Raw genomic sequence first — 15,935 nt, 5'->3', positions numbered from 1 at the left:
CGCGCGCCGCACGAATTCCGGGCGTGAGCAGCGCCGCTCCCCCCAGCCTCGGTTCTCTCTCTGTGAGGCCAGGACCCGAGCTCCCTGCCGGCGTCGCGGGTTCCCGCCCCGGCGAGTTCGGTTCCTCCCTCACGAGCGGGTCCGGAAAACTTCCTGAGTGTCTCCGGATCTCCGGGGCTGGGAGCTGAGTCACCCAGAAGGTCTGCGGCCTTTAGCTGACGGCACGCGGGCACAGCTTCTCCCCGCGCCCCGGCCCCGGTCGCGGATGTTTCTTTACCTCCCCGATCACAGCCCTGGGTCGGGGGGTGTTCCCTCGGGCCGCGAGGATAGTGGGCTGGAGGCGGGGCTTCAGGGTGCGGTCAGCCTGGAGGGCCGCCAGGGACAGACAGGCCTGTTGGCCCGAGAGCTTGAGCCCTAGACCGCTTTTCAGCGGGGGGTTGGGCGGCAGGCCACTGCCGGCTGCTGAGCAAGGGCGCTGGGATGGCCCATCTCTGGAGGTCACTCGGGAGATGACAGTCCTGTGGCCAAGTAGGGCCACAGGGCCAGGCCCAGCCAATGGAGGAATAAGTGGGAGTGGCTGGCCAGGCCGAGGAAACAAAAGTGACAACAGTTGGGGAGTGTCAGGCGTCAGGGCCTAGACCAATCTGAGCAGAGGGGAGGTTACTCTTAGGGATATTCGCCAGATGGGCGTGGGAAGAGGAGAGCTACAAAGCCACACCAGGGGCCACCATGTTTTCCGTGGTTCACCCACTCTGTTGGCCTAGGCTACGTTTGTCCACGATCCTAGGTGTTCTCTGTGGTCCTCCCATTGTCCTTTTCGGCTAGTTCTCCACTGTGCCTGCATCTCTCTCCTTGGCTCTGTTGCCAGATCTTAAGGAGGCAGGAGATCCTCAGACCCCCCCCCCCCCCGATTCTGTGACTTATACAAAGGATCCTGGTCCAGGGAATCTGAGAACACGTAGGAAGTAGAATGTCAGTGAGGAAAATACTCTGGCATCCTCAGCTCAGATTGTGTTTGCTGTGAAGGCTGAGGGCACAACCCAAAAAACAGATTTCTCTTTGTTGGCTAAAAGGAGAGAGACCCATTTGTCAGGAGTGACTCTTTGTGTGTGTGTACTAAGCTCTGATTGCCATTCATCACCTACACAAGGACATGGAAAAACCAGAGGACGCTTGTGCAATAGTGGGTGAGGAGAGGCCTCAAGGAAGTGGGGGCGGGGGGCCCTGGAGAGCAGCTGCCTGAGGGCCTCTGTGATGGGGCTGGAGGTTGGCCAAGCCCTGTCCCAGGAGTGGCCACCACCTCACCCTTTGCTCCCTTGGCCTGTGTCTGAGGCCATTGTCCAGGGCACATTTTGTGATGATCCCAGGCTCAAGATGATGCCAGATGGTGAAGGCTGCCTGAGGCTGAGTGGCTTCCAGCTGGGCACAGAGGCTCTGGCTGTGGGCAGCATATGGTGACCTGGAGTCTCCACACTCAGCTCACATCTCTCCTCTGATATGCAGACCCAGTCACCTCCTGGGGCTCTCCCTGGCCTTGGCCTGTGTGTCCAGGTTGGTGGGGGATCACCCTGGAAGTTGATTCTTTTGCCTCCCGACTGCTCAAAGATCTGCCCACATCATTCTGCCCCTTTGCCCCAGTGCTGCAAAGGCAAGGTCCCCTGCCATCGGCCTCCTCCCTGCAGCCTTCAAGATCTTGGTTAAATGCAGCTGAGCTCCCTCCAGGCATCTGCCTGCCTCTCTAGCCACTCTCCACCTGCTCACTTCCCTCCAGCCTTGATGGTCTCTCAGCTCAGAGACCCCACCCCGCCTCAGGTCTCAGTTCCAGGAACTGAGGCTGCCCACTTATTCCAGCTACCTGTGAACAGGCGGGGCCAGGGTGGGGGACCAGTGGTCCACTGGGGCTGGTGGATTCTCCAGGCTCACAGCCCCAGGGGACACAGGCCCAGCTCAACCAACTTTTCTGGCTGGGCTACCTGCTGTCCACCTTGTGCTGTGTGGCACAAGAGAGGGGTCCCTCCCCTCCTGGGTACAGGTCCCCATGCCCTTCTTTCAGTTCAGAGTAGCCTGTCCCCTTCCTCCTCGTGAAAGGGGATGGAGACAGGACTTGGGGTGCAGTCAATGAGCAGACGCCATTCCTAGAGGTCAGAATTCCAGGACACTGAGTCCCCTCAGGGCCCAGCTCCTGGGCTCTGCCCGCTCTAGGAACTACCTGGGACCCTGGGGCACTGCCAGCAGTCTCCCGTGAGGGTTCACTCTGTGCAAAGCATTGTTCTAAGTGCCTTACAGACATTACATCATTCCAGCCTCATAGCCCACTGGAGTGGGTTCTTGTGTCACCTCACTTCACAGGTTGGGAAATGAAGATTAGGTGGCTTGCCTCAGCCTGTGAACAGGGAAGCTTTGCTGCTGGGCCCTTTCTCCTGCATCTCCTGTGAGCACTGAGGGCACACACACAGCCTGGTCCTTCAAAACCACATTCCCTTGCACCCTCAAGCCCACCCTCGGCCCCCAGATCTGCCCCAGACACCAGGTGCTGTGTGAGGTTGCTGGGGTGAGGAACTCTCTCCCAGAAGGAGGAGCTCCAGGAATGGGACCTGCTTGCTGGGAGTCTCCTGCGGGCAGGTTATTTCCCAGTCTGAGCTAAGCCCTTTGTGTGGCTTTTGCCCTGTAGTCCCTTGGACAGGAAGTTCCTTCGGCCCCTCACAGCCTGGGGCACTGGTTTATCCCATCCTGTTCACACCTCCTCCACCTGGCTTGTGGGTGGTGGTTCCCAGCCAGATCTGGGCCACAGGGACCCTCCAGTTCAGGGTTCTTTGGCCCCCATGCTGGGCTGGGCTCCCAGCTGTGCCTGGGTCCCGGGATAGGGGGTCTTCAGCAAGAGGGACACCTTCCTGAGGTTGAGCTGTGGGGTGAGGGCTCTAAGTGCCCACCCCTTCCTGCCCCAGGGCTGCTACCTCCCAGCCTAAGTGAAGGATTAAGAAAGGACCTCCTGGACTTCCCTGGTGGCACTGTGGTTAAGAATCCGCCTGCCAATGCAGGAGACACGGGTTCGAGCCCTGGTCCGGGAAGATCCCACATGCCGCGGAGCAACTAAGCCCGTGCGCCACAACTGGGCCTGCGCTCTAGAGCCCACGAGCCACAAGTACTGAGCCCGCGTGCCGCAACTACTGAAGCCTGTGCGCCTAGAGCCTGTGCTCCACAACAAGAGAAGCCACCGCAATGAGAAGCCCGTGCACTGCAACGAAGAGTAGCCCTGCTCCCTGCAACTGGAGAAAGCCCACACGCAGCAAAGAAGACCCAACGCAGCCAAAAAAAAAAAACCAAAGGACCTCATGCTCAGAGTCTCAGGGGACCAAAAATTGGTCACCCCAAACCAGTGCCCCTTGAGCAGACCATCACAGGGAAACCATGAGGGGGTAAGCTGGGCTGGGCCACAGGCTGCAGGACAGACAAGAGCCCGAGAGCACTGTCTCCAGGTGCAGCCACCAGCGTGGGGCAGCTCTCCTCTGCCCACTCAATGTTGCCTGCCAGGTGACCCTGCAGGATCTTGCCCCCAGGCCACAGGCAAGGCCTGGATGGAGGCCAGATGTTCCTTGGCCTGGCGTCAGGCCTCCCAAGGGGTTAACACTGTGGCCACAGCTCGCTTGCCCACCAGCCTGCCTGGCCCCAACAGTGTCCTCGGATGAGGAGTGGGCCTGCCCTTGGCAGAGGTGTGGCCACCACTGCCCACCCACAGATGGGCTGACACAGGGACAAGAGGCTGCAACAGGATCCAGTTTATTCTGCCTTGGAAGGGTGGTCCTGAGAGTGGCAGGTGCCACCCTGTCCTGGGCGGAGGGAGGGCCCAAGGGCTGGTTAAGGCCAGTGGCGGGAGAAGCGGGGAGTACGCAGCCCCTGGAATGCAGTGAGGCCAGGCTGAGGCCCGGAGGCAGCTGTGGTAGGCCGGGGTGATGCCCCTGCTGCCCAGGGTGGAAGGCACCGGGCTGGGACCAGGCCATGGCTACAGGGCCGTGACCCAGGCCGCACAGGCACCCCGGGAAGTGGGGCACAGGGTCACAGAACACGAAACATGAAACACAGGCATACAAGTAAGCACGTGGACAAGTGGGCACAGATTCACAGGCCAGAGGAACACCCGGTCTCAGCTGGACACATGGACACCACGGCGGTGTCATACAGACCACAAGGGACACATGGACCCGATGGCCACAGGGGACAGCCCTGGGCCATGGACTGTAAGGGACAGGAGAAGGGGACCTTTTGGCACGACTGCACTGGAATTGTGAGAAGGGGGCGCTGGGGGCAGCCCATGCGCAGACCCCGGGTCTCAGTCTGTCTTCCACACTTTGTTGAGCAGCTTCACCACCTCGTCGTAGATGACGAACACGATGGCCACGTCCAGGCACACCCGGCCCAGGCGGGGGACGGTGCCCTTGTAGAACCTGAGGGAAGAGGATGAAAAGAGGAAGCCAGCTTGTCTCGAAAGTGTGGGTGGGTCCAGAGATCCGAGGGAGGAGCAAGAGCAGAAAGAGCAGACTCCCTGGGGACAGGACAAAGGGAGGGCCTGGGGTGGGTGGACAGGAGGTGAGGTGTGGCCCAGGTGGAAGGCGGGGGGCCTGGGGTGGGGACGGCAGCCCTGCCCCTCCCCCACTCACGCCTTGGGCCCCTCGTTCCTCAGGATCTGCAGGCCGCAGTCCCACGTGTTGCGGTACTTGTGCGCCTCCAGGCCCTGCAGAACACCAGCAGCTGCGGGATTCAGCAGCCAGTCCCACCCCTTCCCGGCCCCGCCCAGGCCCCGCCCCCACCTGCATCCGGGTCTTGATCACGTCCAGAGGAGTGTTCCCGAAGACACTGGCTGCGCCCGCGATGGCTCCAAACACGCCAGTGATGAGCGGGTTCATGGGCTTGTCGGGGTTGTCCCCTGGATGGGCGTGAGGGCTGCGGTCAGAAGGGGACGGAGGACAAGGGCTGGGTTCCAGGCCTGGAGGTAGGGTCTTGGGGAACAGACGCACCTCGGTACCAGTTGCGCAAGGAGGTCATGACGAAGAATCGAATGGCCTGGTTGGATCCCTGCTTCAGCACGGTGGCCGTGAGGCCCTGGTACGTCCCCTTCAGCCCTGGGGCGGGCAGGCACTGCGGTCACACTGACGCCTCCAGGCCCCGGCCCGCAGGAGCGCCAAGGCAGGAAGGGGAGGTGCCAGCCCTTTCCAGCCGGACCCAGGTCCGTAACCCCACCTGAGGGTAAGGCTGAGTGGCTCACCTTGTTCCCGCACGATCTCCCTGACCCCGTGGAAGAATCCTCTGTATTTGGGGCTGGGGGAGGTCTGGTCATGGATGAACTTCACCTGAGAAAGAGGGAAACAAAGGCGCTGGCTCCCAAGGGTCAGGGCAAGGGCACACCTGGCCTCTGAAACACGTGGCCCCAGGAGCAAGAGGGCCGCCTTACCGAGGAGCCTCTGCCGTCACGTCTGCTGGTTTTTCCCCACAACTTAGGCAGCAAACACGTGTCACCTTATGGTTTGTGCTCGTAAGTTTTTTAAGACCTTGTCTTCCCACTGCCTCCAGAATAGAGTCCAGTCCACAGAAGGCTCTTCCAGCGGGCCTCCTGCTCCAGGCTCCCCAGGCAGACCCCTGCCCACCTTGATGGTCTCCACCGGGCACAAGACCACCACCCCGGCCCTCTCTCACGCCTGTCCCCTACCGAGACCTGCCCACCTTGATGGTCTCCATGGGGCACACGACCACCACGGCCTCGGCCACACCAGCACCCAGGCCGCACAGCAGCCCGCGCGTGCTGTCCAGCCGTCCCTGGGCGTCCCGCATGTGGTTGCTGAGAAACTCGAACATCCCGAACCTGGGGTGGGAGGCAGAGGCATGAGAGGGGCCGCCGCGGGGCCGGGACTCCCTCCCGCGGCCCCGGGGCCCCGAGCCCGCCTCACCTGACGGCCGCCTTCGGAATGGAGCCGTAGAGCAGGGAGCTGAGGCCGCGGTACAGGCCCAGGACGCCATGGTTGCGGACCGTCTGCCGCACGCAGTCCCCTGGGGGAGGGGGCGGTCAGCGACCCCACCCGCCGGCCTGCCCGCCCCCGCCGGCCGCCCCCACTCACCGATGCCCCGGTAGCGCGGTGGGTGCGAGCGCTCGTCCAGCTGTAGCTGCGTTTTCACATACTCGGTGGGAAAGGTGATGCAGATTTCGATGCCACCCGCCAGGCCGCCTGCGGGGAAGGACCGAGACCCGGACCGCGCTGAGACCCCTCCCCCTCCCTGCCGGCGTGCCCCTCCCCTGCCCCCGCCCGGACTTTGCCCGTCGCCCGGGAGCCGGGCCCACGCCCCTCCCGCGGTCCTGGCGAGGGACCCGGGGGGACACGCGGAGGGGCCCGGGCCCGCCCGGAAGCGCGGCAAAGCCGGTGTCCCGGACCCACCCGGAAACGCGGCGGGGTCGGGTGGGGGTCGGGGTCCGCGTGCGCGTGCCCCACCTGCCAGGATCGCCTTCCCCGGGTGCGTGAGCGCGGCCTTCCCAGGCGCTGGTGCGCCGGCCGCCAGAGCGCGGGGCGCGGGCATGGCGGGCGGGGTTCGGGGCCCGGCGGCGGCCTCGGGTCCGAGCTCCTGCGCTCGGTCTTGGCGGCGGCGGCGGCGCCGGTTATGGGCCGGGGCGGGTCGGCCGCGTCGCTCCGGGGCTCCGCCCTGCGTAGTCCGAGCCCGGCCCTGCCCCCGGGCCGCCCGGAGCCCGCGGGAAACTAAGGCCGGGTGGGCCGGCGGCCCAGCCAATGGCCGCGCGGGCCCGACTAGGCACCGCCCCTGGAGCCCCGCCCCCGGGGCGCGTGGGACCGCCCCCTCCCTACCGGGAGGGCGGGGCCGCCCCGCACCCAACGCGCTACAAGGCCGCCGCGGGATTCCAGGTTCCGGGCGGCGCACACGGTGGGGAGAAGACCCCTGACAAGCCCTGCTCACCGCCCTCCCCCCACAAGAGGCTCCGCAGCTCTTCTGGCCCCTCCCGCCCACGCCAGCACCGGCGGGGAAGCTCGGCCCGGATAAACAGACTTTCATTTAATGTGCGAGTTACACGTTCTGTCCAGCGGGTCCGCAAAGTGACCCGTTGGGTGGGGGCAGCTCTGCCAGCGCGGAGTGGACAGGGCGCCGTTCCCCTGCGCCTGGGAGTACTTGCGCTCGACTCCCCAAGAGTGCAGGCTCCAGCCAGAGGGCCCAGGGGTCGGAGTCCACCTCCTGCGCAGCGGCCGCAGCGGTTGCCTCGGGCAGTCAGTGGCCGCCCCAGGCCCCGGGCGGCTCAGAGGCTGCCATCACTGGGCTCCAGCAAAATAAATGACGTCAAGGCGTCCCGTCTCCCGTGGGTTCTCTGCGCTTCTGGGATGACGCGCTCCTTGGGGAGGTTAGTGACCCGTAGAGGGTGCTGCACCCGGCGCCCTCCCCGCGGAACCTGCACAAGGGAGCCGGCGGGGGATTCGGCAGGCCGGGCCTGCAGTGGGCCTGTTGTCTGCGTAGCGGCGGCCTGCGGAAGAAGAGGCCCAGGGTGAGGACTCCTGCTGCCCCCGAGTGGCCAGGGGTCCAAGGAGCAGGGTTCAGGCCAGCCCAGACCACACAGGGGCTGCAGGGATGGTGGGAGTTGCTGTTGTGGGGCCCCTGGAGGGCTGGCCAGGCTGTAACCTAGTCCCCACACAGACACCTACTTAGCTCAGTGGGCTGCGTCCATGCATGCCCATCAAAATATTAAGAAACAGACTGACATTAATGCTGGGTGGGCCTGAGTATGGAGGACACAGGTGTGGGAGGCCTGAGGCTCCGTGCTGCCTGCCCACAAACTTCAGGCCTGTGTCCCTCCTGCAGCCTCTGTGTAGAGGACACCAACCGCTCTGACTGCTCACGGCCAGGCCATCCAGGCAGCTTTCCAGTGCAGAGCAAGCGCAGGCTTGTTGCCTGGGGCCAGGCAGTGGGGGGGGTGGGGGGGCACACAGCAGTGTTTGTAGCTGGGCAGCCACCAGGCATGCAGATCTGGGAAGATGAGGCCATGCCAGTCCAGCAGTCCTGGAGCACTGACCTTTGTTCTCCCTGTCCATCCCACCCTGCCCGAAACCCAGCCAGGGAAGGGCAGGCAGTGTCAATCACTGCCCCACTCTCCTCCCCTCCCCAGGGGACTAGGGGCTACGGGCTGCCCCCTACCAAACAGGAGAGGGGCAGGTGCCACCATGTGCTCCTCTCACTGCCACAGTCTGTCTGGGGCATCCAGTCTGTCCACCTGCAAAGAGGAGGGAGTGCCGAGTGGCTGCCTGACAGGCTGCGTGCGGGCTGGGCCTGGGGTTGGTGGGGGGCTGGGCAGCAAGCACACAGCCTCCAGGAGAGTTAGAGCTGAGGCCGGGCACACAGGGCACCCACCATGACCTCTGTAACCAGGCAGAGATGGGGCGGGGGACCCTGGTGAACCCCAGCCTCCGCTGCAGCCCTGTGCCTTCAAGTGGGCACTTGGCTGCCAAGGCACCAGAGTGGTAGACAGTGACAGCAGTCCATGGGTGCAGCTGAGTCCTCTTCTGGACATGGGGACACTGCCAAGACAAGGCAGTGCTTCCTGCCTTCAGCTAGTCCAGGCTGCCCATCCCTCTTAAGGAGACCAGTCAACTGACACCTGGGACTCACCCCCCGCAACAGCCATCTGAGGACAAGCTGCCCCCCGCCCTTCCTCCAGGAATTCCCAGATGCTGCCCGTGCAGTGCTCACAGGCCTGTGCAGATACATGGACAGGGAGGAAAGAGGGTGAGGCGTAGCCATGGGGCTGCGGGGTGGCCACACTGTGTTCTCCAGACAAGAGCAACTGTGTGTCTGGGACTCCAAACAAGCACCTGGGTGAGAAGAAAGTCACGTACGTGTCCGGCACATACTCAGATCTGGGAGAGACCAGACCAGCTGGGACCAAGCAGAGACAGCCCTCCCCTCCCTCCATGAGACCAGGGCTGAGGAGAGGAGCCGGACAGTCTGAGCTGGGCCCATGGACTCCCCTGGGAGAGCCCAGGGGGTTGTTCCAGGAGGGTTGGCCCTCAAGCTTCCCGGATGAGTCAAGAGGCCCAGGGCCCGGTTTTCCACTCGGGAAGGGGCCCTGGCCTTCTTGTCCGGGCCCTCGGCCTCACAGCACTGTCCAGTCGGCCAGGCCCCCCACTGCCTGAGCAGCCCCCCTTGAACCCCCTCAGCTTGCCCAGACAAGCTCCTGTCCTGCCCTCCAGCCGTCTCTGCTTTAGTCTTCCCCATCAGTGATGACAACCCTCTGTTTCTGATGTTCAAGTGCCAAAGCAGTCATCCTTGGCTTCTGTCACTCCACACCCAATCCATGTGCACGTGGGGATGGCCGCCCTCTCACCCCGAAGGATCACTGATGGCCTCTCACTCGAGTCAGCACCACCCAAGGGCTCCCGGCTCCCACCCCTGAAGCCTGTTCTCAGCAGCAGGCCCCTCACCTCAGGTCCCAGGTCCCACTGCGAGTATGACCTGAGGCCTGACGACAGCCTGTGCCCCCCGCCCCTACCCCCAAGGCCCTTCTTTGAACATCTGGCACGTTTCTGCCTTTACCTGCCCTGGCCGCTGACACTCCCTTCAAATGTCCCCAAGACCAGGCCCCTGGATTCCTCTGGGCTCTGCTCAGGGCCACCTTCTCACTGAGCTGCCTTGATGGCCCTGCTGTGAAGCTCCATTGGCACCGTGGCCCCCGCACCTGCCCCACCCCCAAAACTCACCCCCTTCAAACACTGTGTCTGTCACCTGTCAACCTCACTGAATGTGAATTCAACCAAATAGGGTTTTTTCTGTTTTGCCCACTGATAACCATCACCTGGAATAATGCCCAGCACACAGTAGGTGCTCAAACATTTGCTGAACGGTGAGTGTTCTATTTGCCAGCCTCCGGGCTGCTTCAATACCCTCCACTGTTTGCTTTACAATTCATTTCGAGAACTTCTACGCAATAGGAAATCTCGTGTCACCGGACCTTGGTGGCAGGCAGCTTCACAGGCTCACAGGTCCCCGAGTCCTGGGACTCATTAAGCACCCCCAGGCTCCTGCCCCTCAGTTGTGGGGGGGCAGGGCTGGGGCTCAAGCTCCATGGGAAACACTGCTGAGCAGGGTCACATCTCCAGGCTGCCCTGACCGATCCCACCCCCGTGACCACAGCCCAAGGGAGGCCCAGGCACTGCACACCACGGCATCCGCCAGTGAACCACCCAGCAGCAAAGTGTAACTACAGCACCAGCACGAAGGCCCCACCGTTCCAAAGGTCTCCCGGGGTCCCCCTCCTGGACCGTTGCACAGCCTCTGTCCCTAAGGCCCCGTGGGTGTGGCTATGGCTCTGTCACCACCAGCCCACTGGTCTCAGCAAGTCACCCAAGGGTGGTCCCATGGGGACTGATAGGGCTTTTGAAGGTCCCAGGACACAAGAGAGGGGAGGGCACTTGGAAAACCCCAAATACCAGCTGGCAATGGGGCCCAGGATGTCTCATATGCCAGTTGGGGTTCATTTACAGAGGGGTCATCAGCCTACCATCTGGGTGACAACCGCCCCTTTGTCTGCAGTGCTTAAGCGCCAACGCCGGAACACCAGCACTGGGGCTTTCGCAGGTGGATTCTGAACAAGCGGAGACCTGGTGGGCTTCACGAAGCTGGGGGTGGGGGGATGTGGGGGCGCATCTAGCCCACAGGCCAGGCGGGTGTTGGAGAAGTGGGGTGAGGAGGACTCCCTGATCCTGCCAGGCCTGCTCAGGGGACGGGGGTGGGTTTGGGGTGCACCGAGGGTTTGATGGGGTCCCCAGGGCTGTCCGTGCAGGTGGCGCTGATGATTGCCTTAACCGTACTTGTGCTCCCGGCACGTACCGTGGGCACCCATGATGCCGATGTCAGGAAGTGAAGAAAGAGCCCCTTGTTCTTTATTTGGTTTTTTTTGAGAGTTCTGTTTTATTCAGTGGAAATTTTTAGGACTTCAAGCCCAGGAGGCAGCATCTCAAGTAACCCTGAGCGAACTGCTCTGAGGAGATGGGGGAGTCAGGATATATAGGAGTTTTGCAACAAAGGGCAGGTAGTCTGCACATCAAAAGATTACTGTTAATTAAAGGAAACCAGATATCTCAAGTTAAGCAATTTAGTGCTTTTCCATGTATGGGAAGATGCAAGAGTCTGGAGCCCCTTGTTCTTGAGCAGAAGAGGCTTCTGCTCCAAAGGGCTCTGGCGAGGCCGTCGGGCTGCAGGCCTCTCCAGGGCTGACCAGGAGGACCACCGCCAGCAGAGCCATCTTGGAGCTTTCCCACCTCCCCGCCTGTGGCATGCAGTACAAGTTTTCTTGGTGCAAGAGGCAGAAAACGCAGATAAAAGTAATCAGCACCCAGAGATGACTGGTTGCTACCCTGGGGCGTGATCTTGGCCCGTGTTTTCTGTGTGATGTGTCACCAGCAAACCCTGGACCCGCACACTCACACATACAGATGGGGTTGTGCTGTTTACCACTGAAACTGGAAACACCCTCTCCTGTAGCTCTGTCTGTTCATTCTGGACAGCAGGGTAGGTAGAGTCATGACATATATACTGTTTAATTAACGCCTTGCTACTGATTGGACATTTTACTTTTTTATTAAACAATGCTTCACACATTCATTGAAGCTAAACCATGTGCACATCTTTACAAACTTTTTCCCACTCACAGATGATTCTGATATTGTCAGAGAGCTTCGAGAATCTTCCTGCCAACCGACCACAGAAAACCAACAACGCCAACTGACACTGATTATGCCAATAAGGTGATACGATTTTAGAAAATACTTTAAGTTGGGATGCTACTTATAACACTGATAATTCCATGCTATTAGGACAATTTCTGGAGCTGATTAACCAACATGGAGCTCCCCTGGGCCTTTGCTTACAGGGTTCTCCTAGTCATCCCAGAGGACAAGGCAGGCTGAGGGTGTGGAGGTGACCAGGGTGGAAGCCAGGTGCGCATGAAACCAAGTTCCCCCACAACCCAGCTCCTCTGCCAAGTTTATTTTATTTATTTATTTTTAAGGAGTGTTTATTTATTTATTTATTTAGGGCTGTGTTGGGTCTTCGTTGCCACGTGCAGGCTTTCTCTAGTTGCGGTAAGCAGGGGCTACTCTTTGTTGTGTTGCGTGGGCTTCTCATTGCGGTGGCTTCTCTTGCTGTGGAGCACAGGCTCTAGGCGTGCAGGCTTCAGTAGTCGTGGCTCACGGGCTCTAGAGCACAGCCTCAGCAGTTGTGGTGCACGGGCTTAGCTGCTCCACGGCATGTGGGATCTTCCCGGACCAGGGATTGAACCCGTGTCCCCTGCATTGGCATGCGGATTCTTAACTACTGCACCACCAGGGAAGTCCCCTCTGCCGAGTTTATGATGAACCTCTCTGTCCAAAATGTTATTCCCTTTTCTTGTCCAACCTGTTCCCTCAAGACTGACACGTATCAAAGAAAAGGGGGAACTGAAAACGAGCACGACCCTGTGGGGCCCTCCCAGGCACAAAAGCCTTTCCGTGTCCCTGCTTCTTGTTTGTAGGAAAATGGCTTCAGCCTCCTAGACCTTCCCTGAGTTCCAAAGGGCAGATTCAATTATTGATACTAATTAGGGAGTGAGGGAATGCAGAAAGCAGCAACAGTGCAGCATGGGGCAGGGGCCCGGCTCCTCCTCATGGGAGGAACATAACAGTCTGACATATACCTCTGAGTGCTTCTCCAAGGAAGGACTAAAGCCCCCACCCAGGTGGAGGATGGTGACTTCAGGCTGAGCACAAGCAGTGGACCCCAGACGGGTTAGAACCATAAGACTGATGATTGAGATTCTGGGAACGCCACCCTGTTACCTCCCCACCAACCAATCAGAGGAAGGTCACACACCCTGCAGACTTCCCCCCAAATTTTACCTATAAAAACTCTTACCCAGGACTTCCCTGGTGGCGCAGTGGTTAAGAAATCGCCTGCCAATACAGGGGACACAGGTTTGAGCCCTGGTCCGGGAAGATCCCACATGCCATGGAGCAACTAAGCCCATGTGCCACAACTACTGAGCCTGCGAGCCACAGCTACTGAGCCCATGTGCCTAGAGCCTGTGCTCCACACAAGAGAAGCCACCGCAATGAGAAGCCTGCGCACCACAACAAAGAGTAGCCCCCACTTGCCACAACTAGAGAAAGCCCGCGTGCAGCAACAAAGACCCAACGCAGCCAAAAATAAATAAAAAAACAAAAACAAACAAACAAAACAACTCTTACCTGGGGGAGGGATGGATTGGGAGCTTGGGATTAGCAGATACAAACTACTATATATAAAATACATAAAAAACAAGGTCCTACTGTATAGCACAGGGAACTATATTCAATATCCTGTGATAAACTGTGATTAGTTCTCTGATCTAAACTCCCATGTTTCAGTTTGTTTGGCCTCACTGTGTGTCAGGCACATGAACTTGTGTTTGACAACAGGTGTGGTTGGGGACATTGTTGTACAGCACTCGGTGGCCTCAAACAACCCCTCCTCCTAACAGGGGTCTCCAACTTATAGACAATCAGGTCTACTGAGATCTTCTTAAATGGGACGCCCCCCAGAGTTGGTCTGAAGTTTCCAGGTGGAAGCAGTGTTTTCTGTTTCAAAGCAGGTGAGTATCTCGCTGATCACACAGCAGCCTGGGCCTGCAGAGCCCTGGAGGAAGGAGCGGCTCCAGCCTGGCCCCACTCCTGGTGTGTGACCCTCATGGCCCACCTGCTCCCACGGGAGGTGCAGGTGTGCTCTGTGCTGCAACCAGACCAGCCTTCTTCCCACTAGCAACCGCCAACCGGGGATCTTGTGCTGTGATTCCCCACCAGCTTCCTTCCCTGGTGGCTTCAGCTTCTACGTCCTCTGCTCCGAGGCCCTGGTGTCCCACCTCAGCAGCCACATCAGAGCTGCGCCTGGGGAATGGCCTCAGCAGACCCCAGCTACTGCCCCACCGCCCTCGCTCCCTCGGCGGTGCTGGCTCTCTGGCCTTGCGGAGAGCCATTCTCTGCCGAGTTCACACCAGGGGCGTGGGGTGAATCCTGATGCCTACCATCTGCCTTGAGCTCCGACGCCAGCCCTGGGGCTCCCCCACCAGCAGCCATGTCTGGTCTTGTCTGCTCCTCAGACCCAGCTGAGAACCTGGCCTCCCACTCCCTGAGGAAACGGTTTCAGCCAGAGGGGCCGCATGTGCTGGAGGCCCAGAGTCAAGTGTAGTCTAAGAAGTCTGAAGTCTTTTTTTTTAAGGCTGCACCATGGCGCTTGCAGGACCTAAGTTCCCTAACCAGGGATAGAACCTGTGCCCCCTGCAATGGAAGTGCAGAGCCTTAAGCACTGGACCTCCAGGGAAGTCCTGAAGAAGTTTGAACTCTTAATGAACCACTTTGTTTTTCTTGCATAATAGTTTATATACTAAAGTAAATATATATTAAGTGGTTTATAAAGAAAAACCAAAAAGTTACTCAGTAATTTTAAAAGCTTACTTGATCTTTTTTTTTTTTAATTTTTGTTGGAGTATAGTTGATTTACAATGTTGTGTTAGTTTCTGCTATACAGCAAAGTGATTCAGTTATACACATACATGTATCCAATCTTTTTTAGATTCTTTTCCCATATAGGTCTACTTGATCTTTTTTGGAATTTTCTGTTCTGTGCCAGATAATCCCAGTACCCACAGTCTGTCTGGGCAGGTCTAGCTCTTACTAACGGGGCCTCATTTCCTTACACATTTTGTCAGTGTTTTTACGACGAGCTCAGTTTTTCTTGGAATGGTATCTGTCAGAATTCTTTGAAGCCTTGATTGAAGGTAGGTTCTCCTTAAGAGGACTTGTGGGGCTTCCCTGGTGGCACAGTGGTTAAGAATCCACCTGCCAATGGAGGGGACACGGGTTTGAGCCCTGGTCCAGGAAGATCCCACATGCCACAGAGCAACTAAACCCGTGCGCCACAACTACTGAGCCTGCGCTCTAGAGCCCACGAGCCACAACTACTGAGCCCATGTGCCACAACTACTGAAGCCCGCATGCCTAGAGCCCGTGCTCCGCAACGAGAAGCCACTATAACGAGAAGCCCGCGCACCACAACGAAGACACAACACAGCCAAAAATAAATAAATATATAAATAAATTTATTTTAAAAAAAGAGGACTTGTGTTGGTCTCTGGCAGAGATTGGAAATTGTTTTAAAATTAAATTCCTTACTTGAGGTTTTTTTTAATACATGAATTTGTGCTACAACCATCTGAGGGCTGGCTTGCCAGGCCCAGTTTTGTCCTCTTAATCTAGCACCGTGGTTGCAAAGAGCTCTTTCTGTTCCTTTTCGCCCAGTCTCTCAACAGAGGGCTAGGCAAGGCTGGAACAGCCTTACTCATTCTTGCACTGACCGAGGACACTTTTGTCGGCCTGCTATGTCCTGTAGCGAGTGAGAGCCACAGCTCAGTTCAACAGGGTTGGGCAAAAGTCAATCATGTCCCTCTTCCTTCCCGGAGTTTTTTACCTCAGGCTTCTTTGCTTACTTGCCAGCCCACTGATTCACTTTGTATGTTTCACCCTACATTTTACTGATTCACTTTGTATGTTTCACCCTACATTTTATGTTTTTCTGGTGACAGGTTTGTGGGTGCCTCAGTCGGCTGCATGGACAAACCTAGGCTATTTTCGCCTGCACAGAAAACCACGCCTGTATGAGGCTGTCAGTCACAGGAAGGACCACAAGAATACAAAGGTCCCTGCGTGTCCAGGAAGTACCGTGCCCAGGGAGGTGACACAGAGCCAGGACCACCTTTCAGTGCTTTTTGTGCTAATATTTATAAAGGAGGTCGGCCAACAGCAGGACAGAATATCCTGGTCGCCTCAGGCCCCTTAATGCCGGCATCCTGTAATCAATCAGGGTTTATGATTCCATTAAAATATAATTTCACA

General features: G+C 58.8%; 1 protein-coding gene across 1 annotated transcript in view; it reads right to left on the bottom strand.

The window, feature by feature from the left end:
• Positions 1–3,761: 3,761 nt before the first annotated feature.
• Positions 3,762–15,935, bottom strand: part of SLC25A1 (solute carrier family 25 member 1) — a 32,466-nt gene continuing 20,292 nt past the window's right edge. Inside the window, exons 3-11 of the mRNA XM_029228433.1 lie at positions 6,477–7,507; positions 6,108–6,215; positions 5,940–6,039; positions 5,716–5,854; positions 5,261–5,345; positions 5,013–5,117; positions 4,806–4,921; positions 4,656–4,729; positions 3,762–4,442 (exon numbers count right to left, since the gene is read on the bottom strand). Coding sequence (XP_029084266.1) covers positions 4,328–4,442; positions 4,656–4,729; positions 4,806–4,921; positions 5,013–5,117; positions 5,261–5,345; positions 5,716–5,854; positions 5,940–6,039; positions 6,108–6,215; positions 6,477–7,047 — 1,413 coding nt within the window. The 5' untranslated portion in view covers positions 7,048–7,507 and the 3' untranslated portion in view covers positions 3,762–4,327. The remainder of the gene's footprint in view (positions 4,443–4,655; positions 4,730–4,805; positions 4,922–5,012; positions 5,118–5,260; positions 5,346–5,715; positions 5,855–5,939; positions 6,040–6,107; positions 6,216–6,476; positions 7,508–15,935) is intronic.

This window comes from Monodon monoceros, unplaced genomic scaffold, assembly GCF_005190385.1.
Source record: "Monodon monoceros isolate NGI ecotype Baffin Bay Population unplaced genomic scaffold, NGI_Narwhal_1 Super_Scaffold_1, whole genome shotgun sequence".
Taxonomy (NCBI): domain Eukaryota; kingdom Metazoa; phylum Chordata; class Mammalia; order Artiodactyla; family Monodontidae; genus Monodon; species Monodon monoceros.
This window is presented reverse-complemented; position numbering and strand designations above follow the sequence as displayed.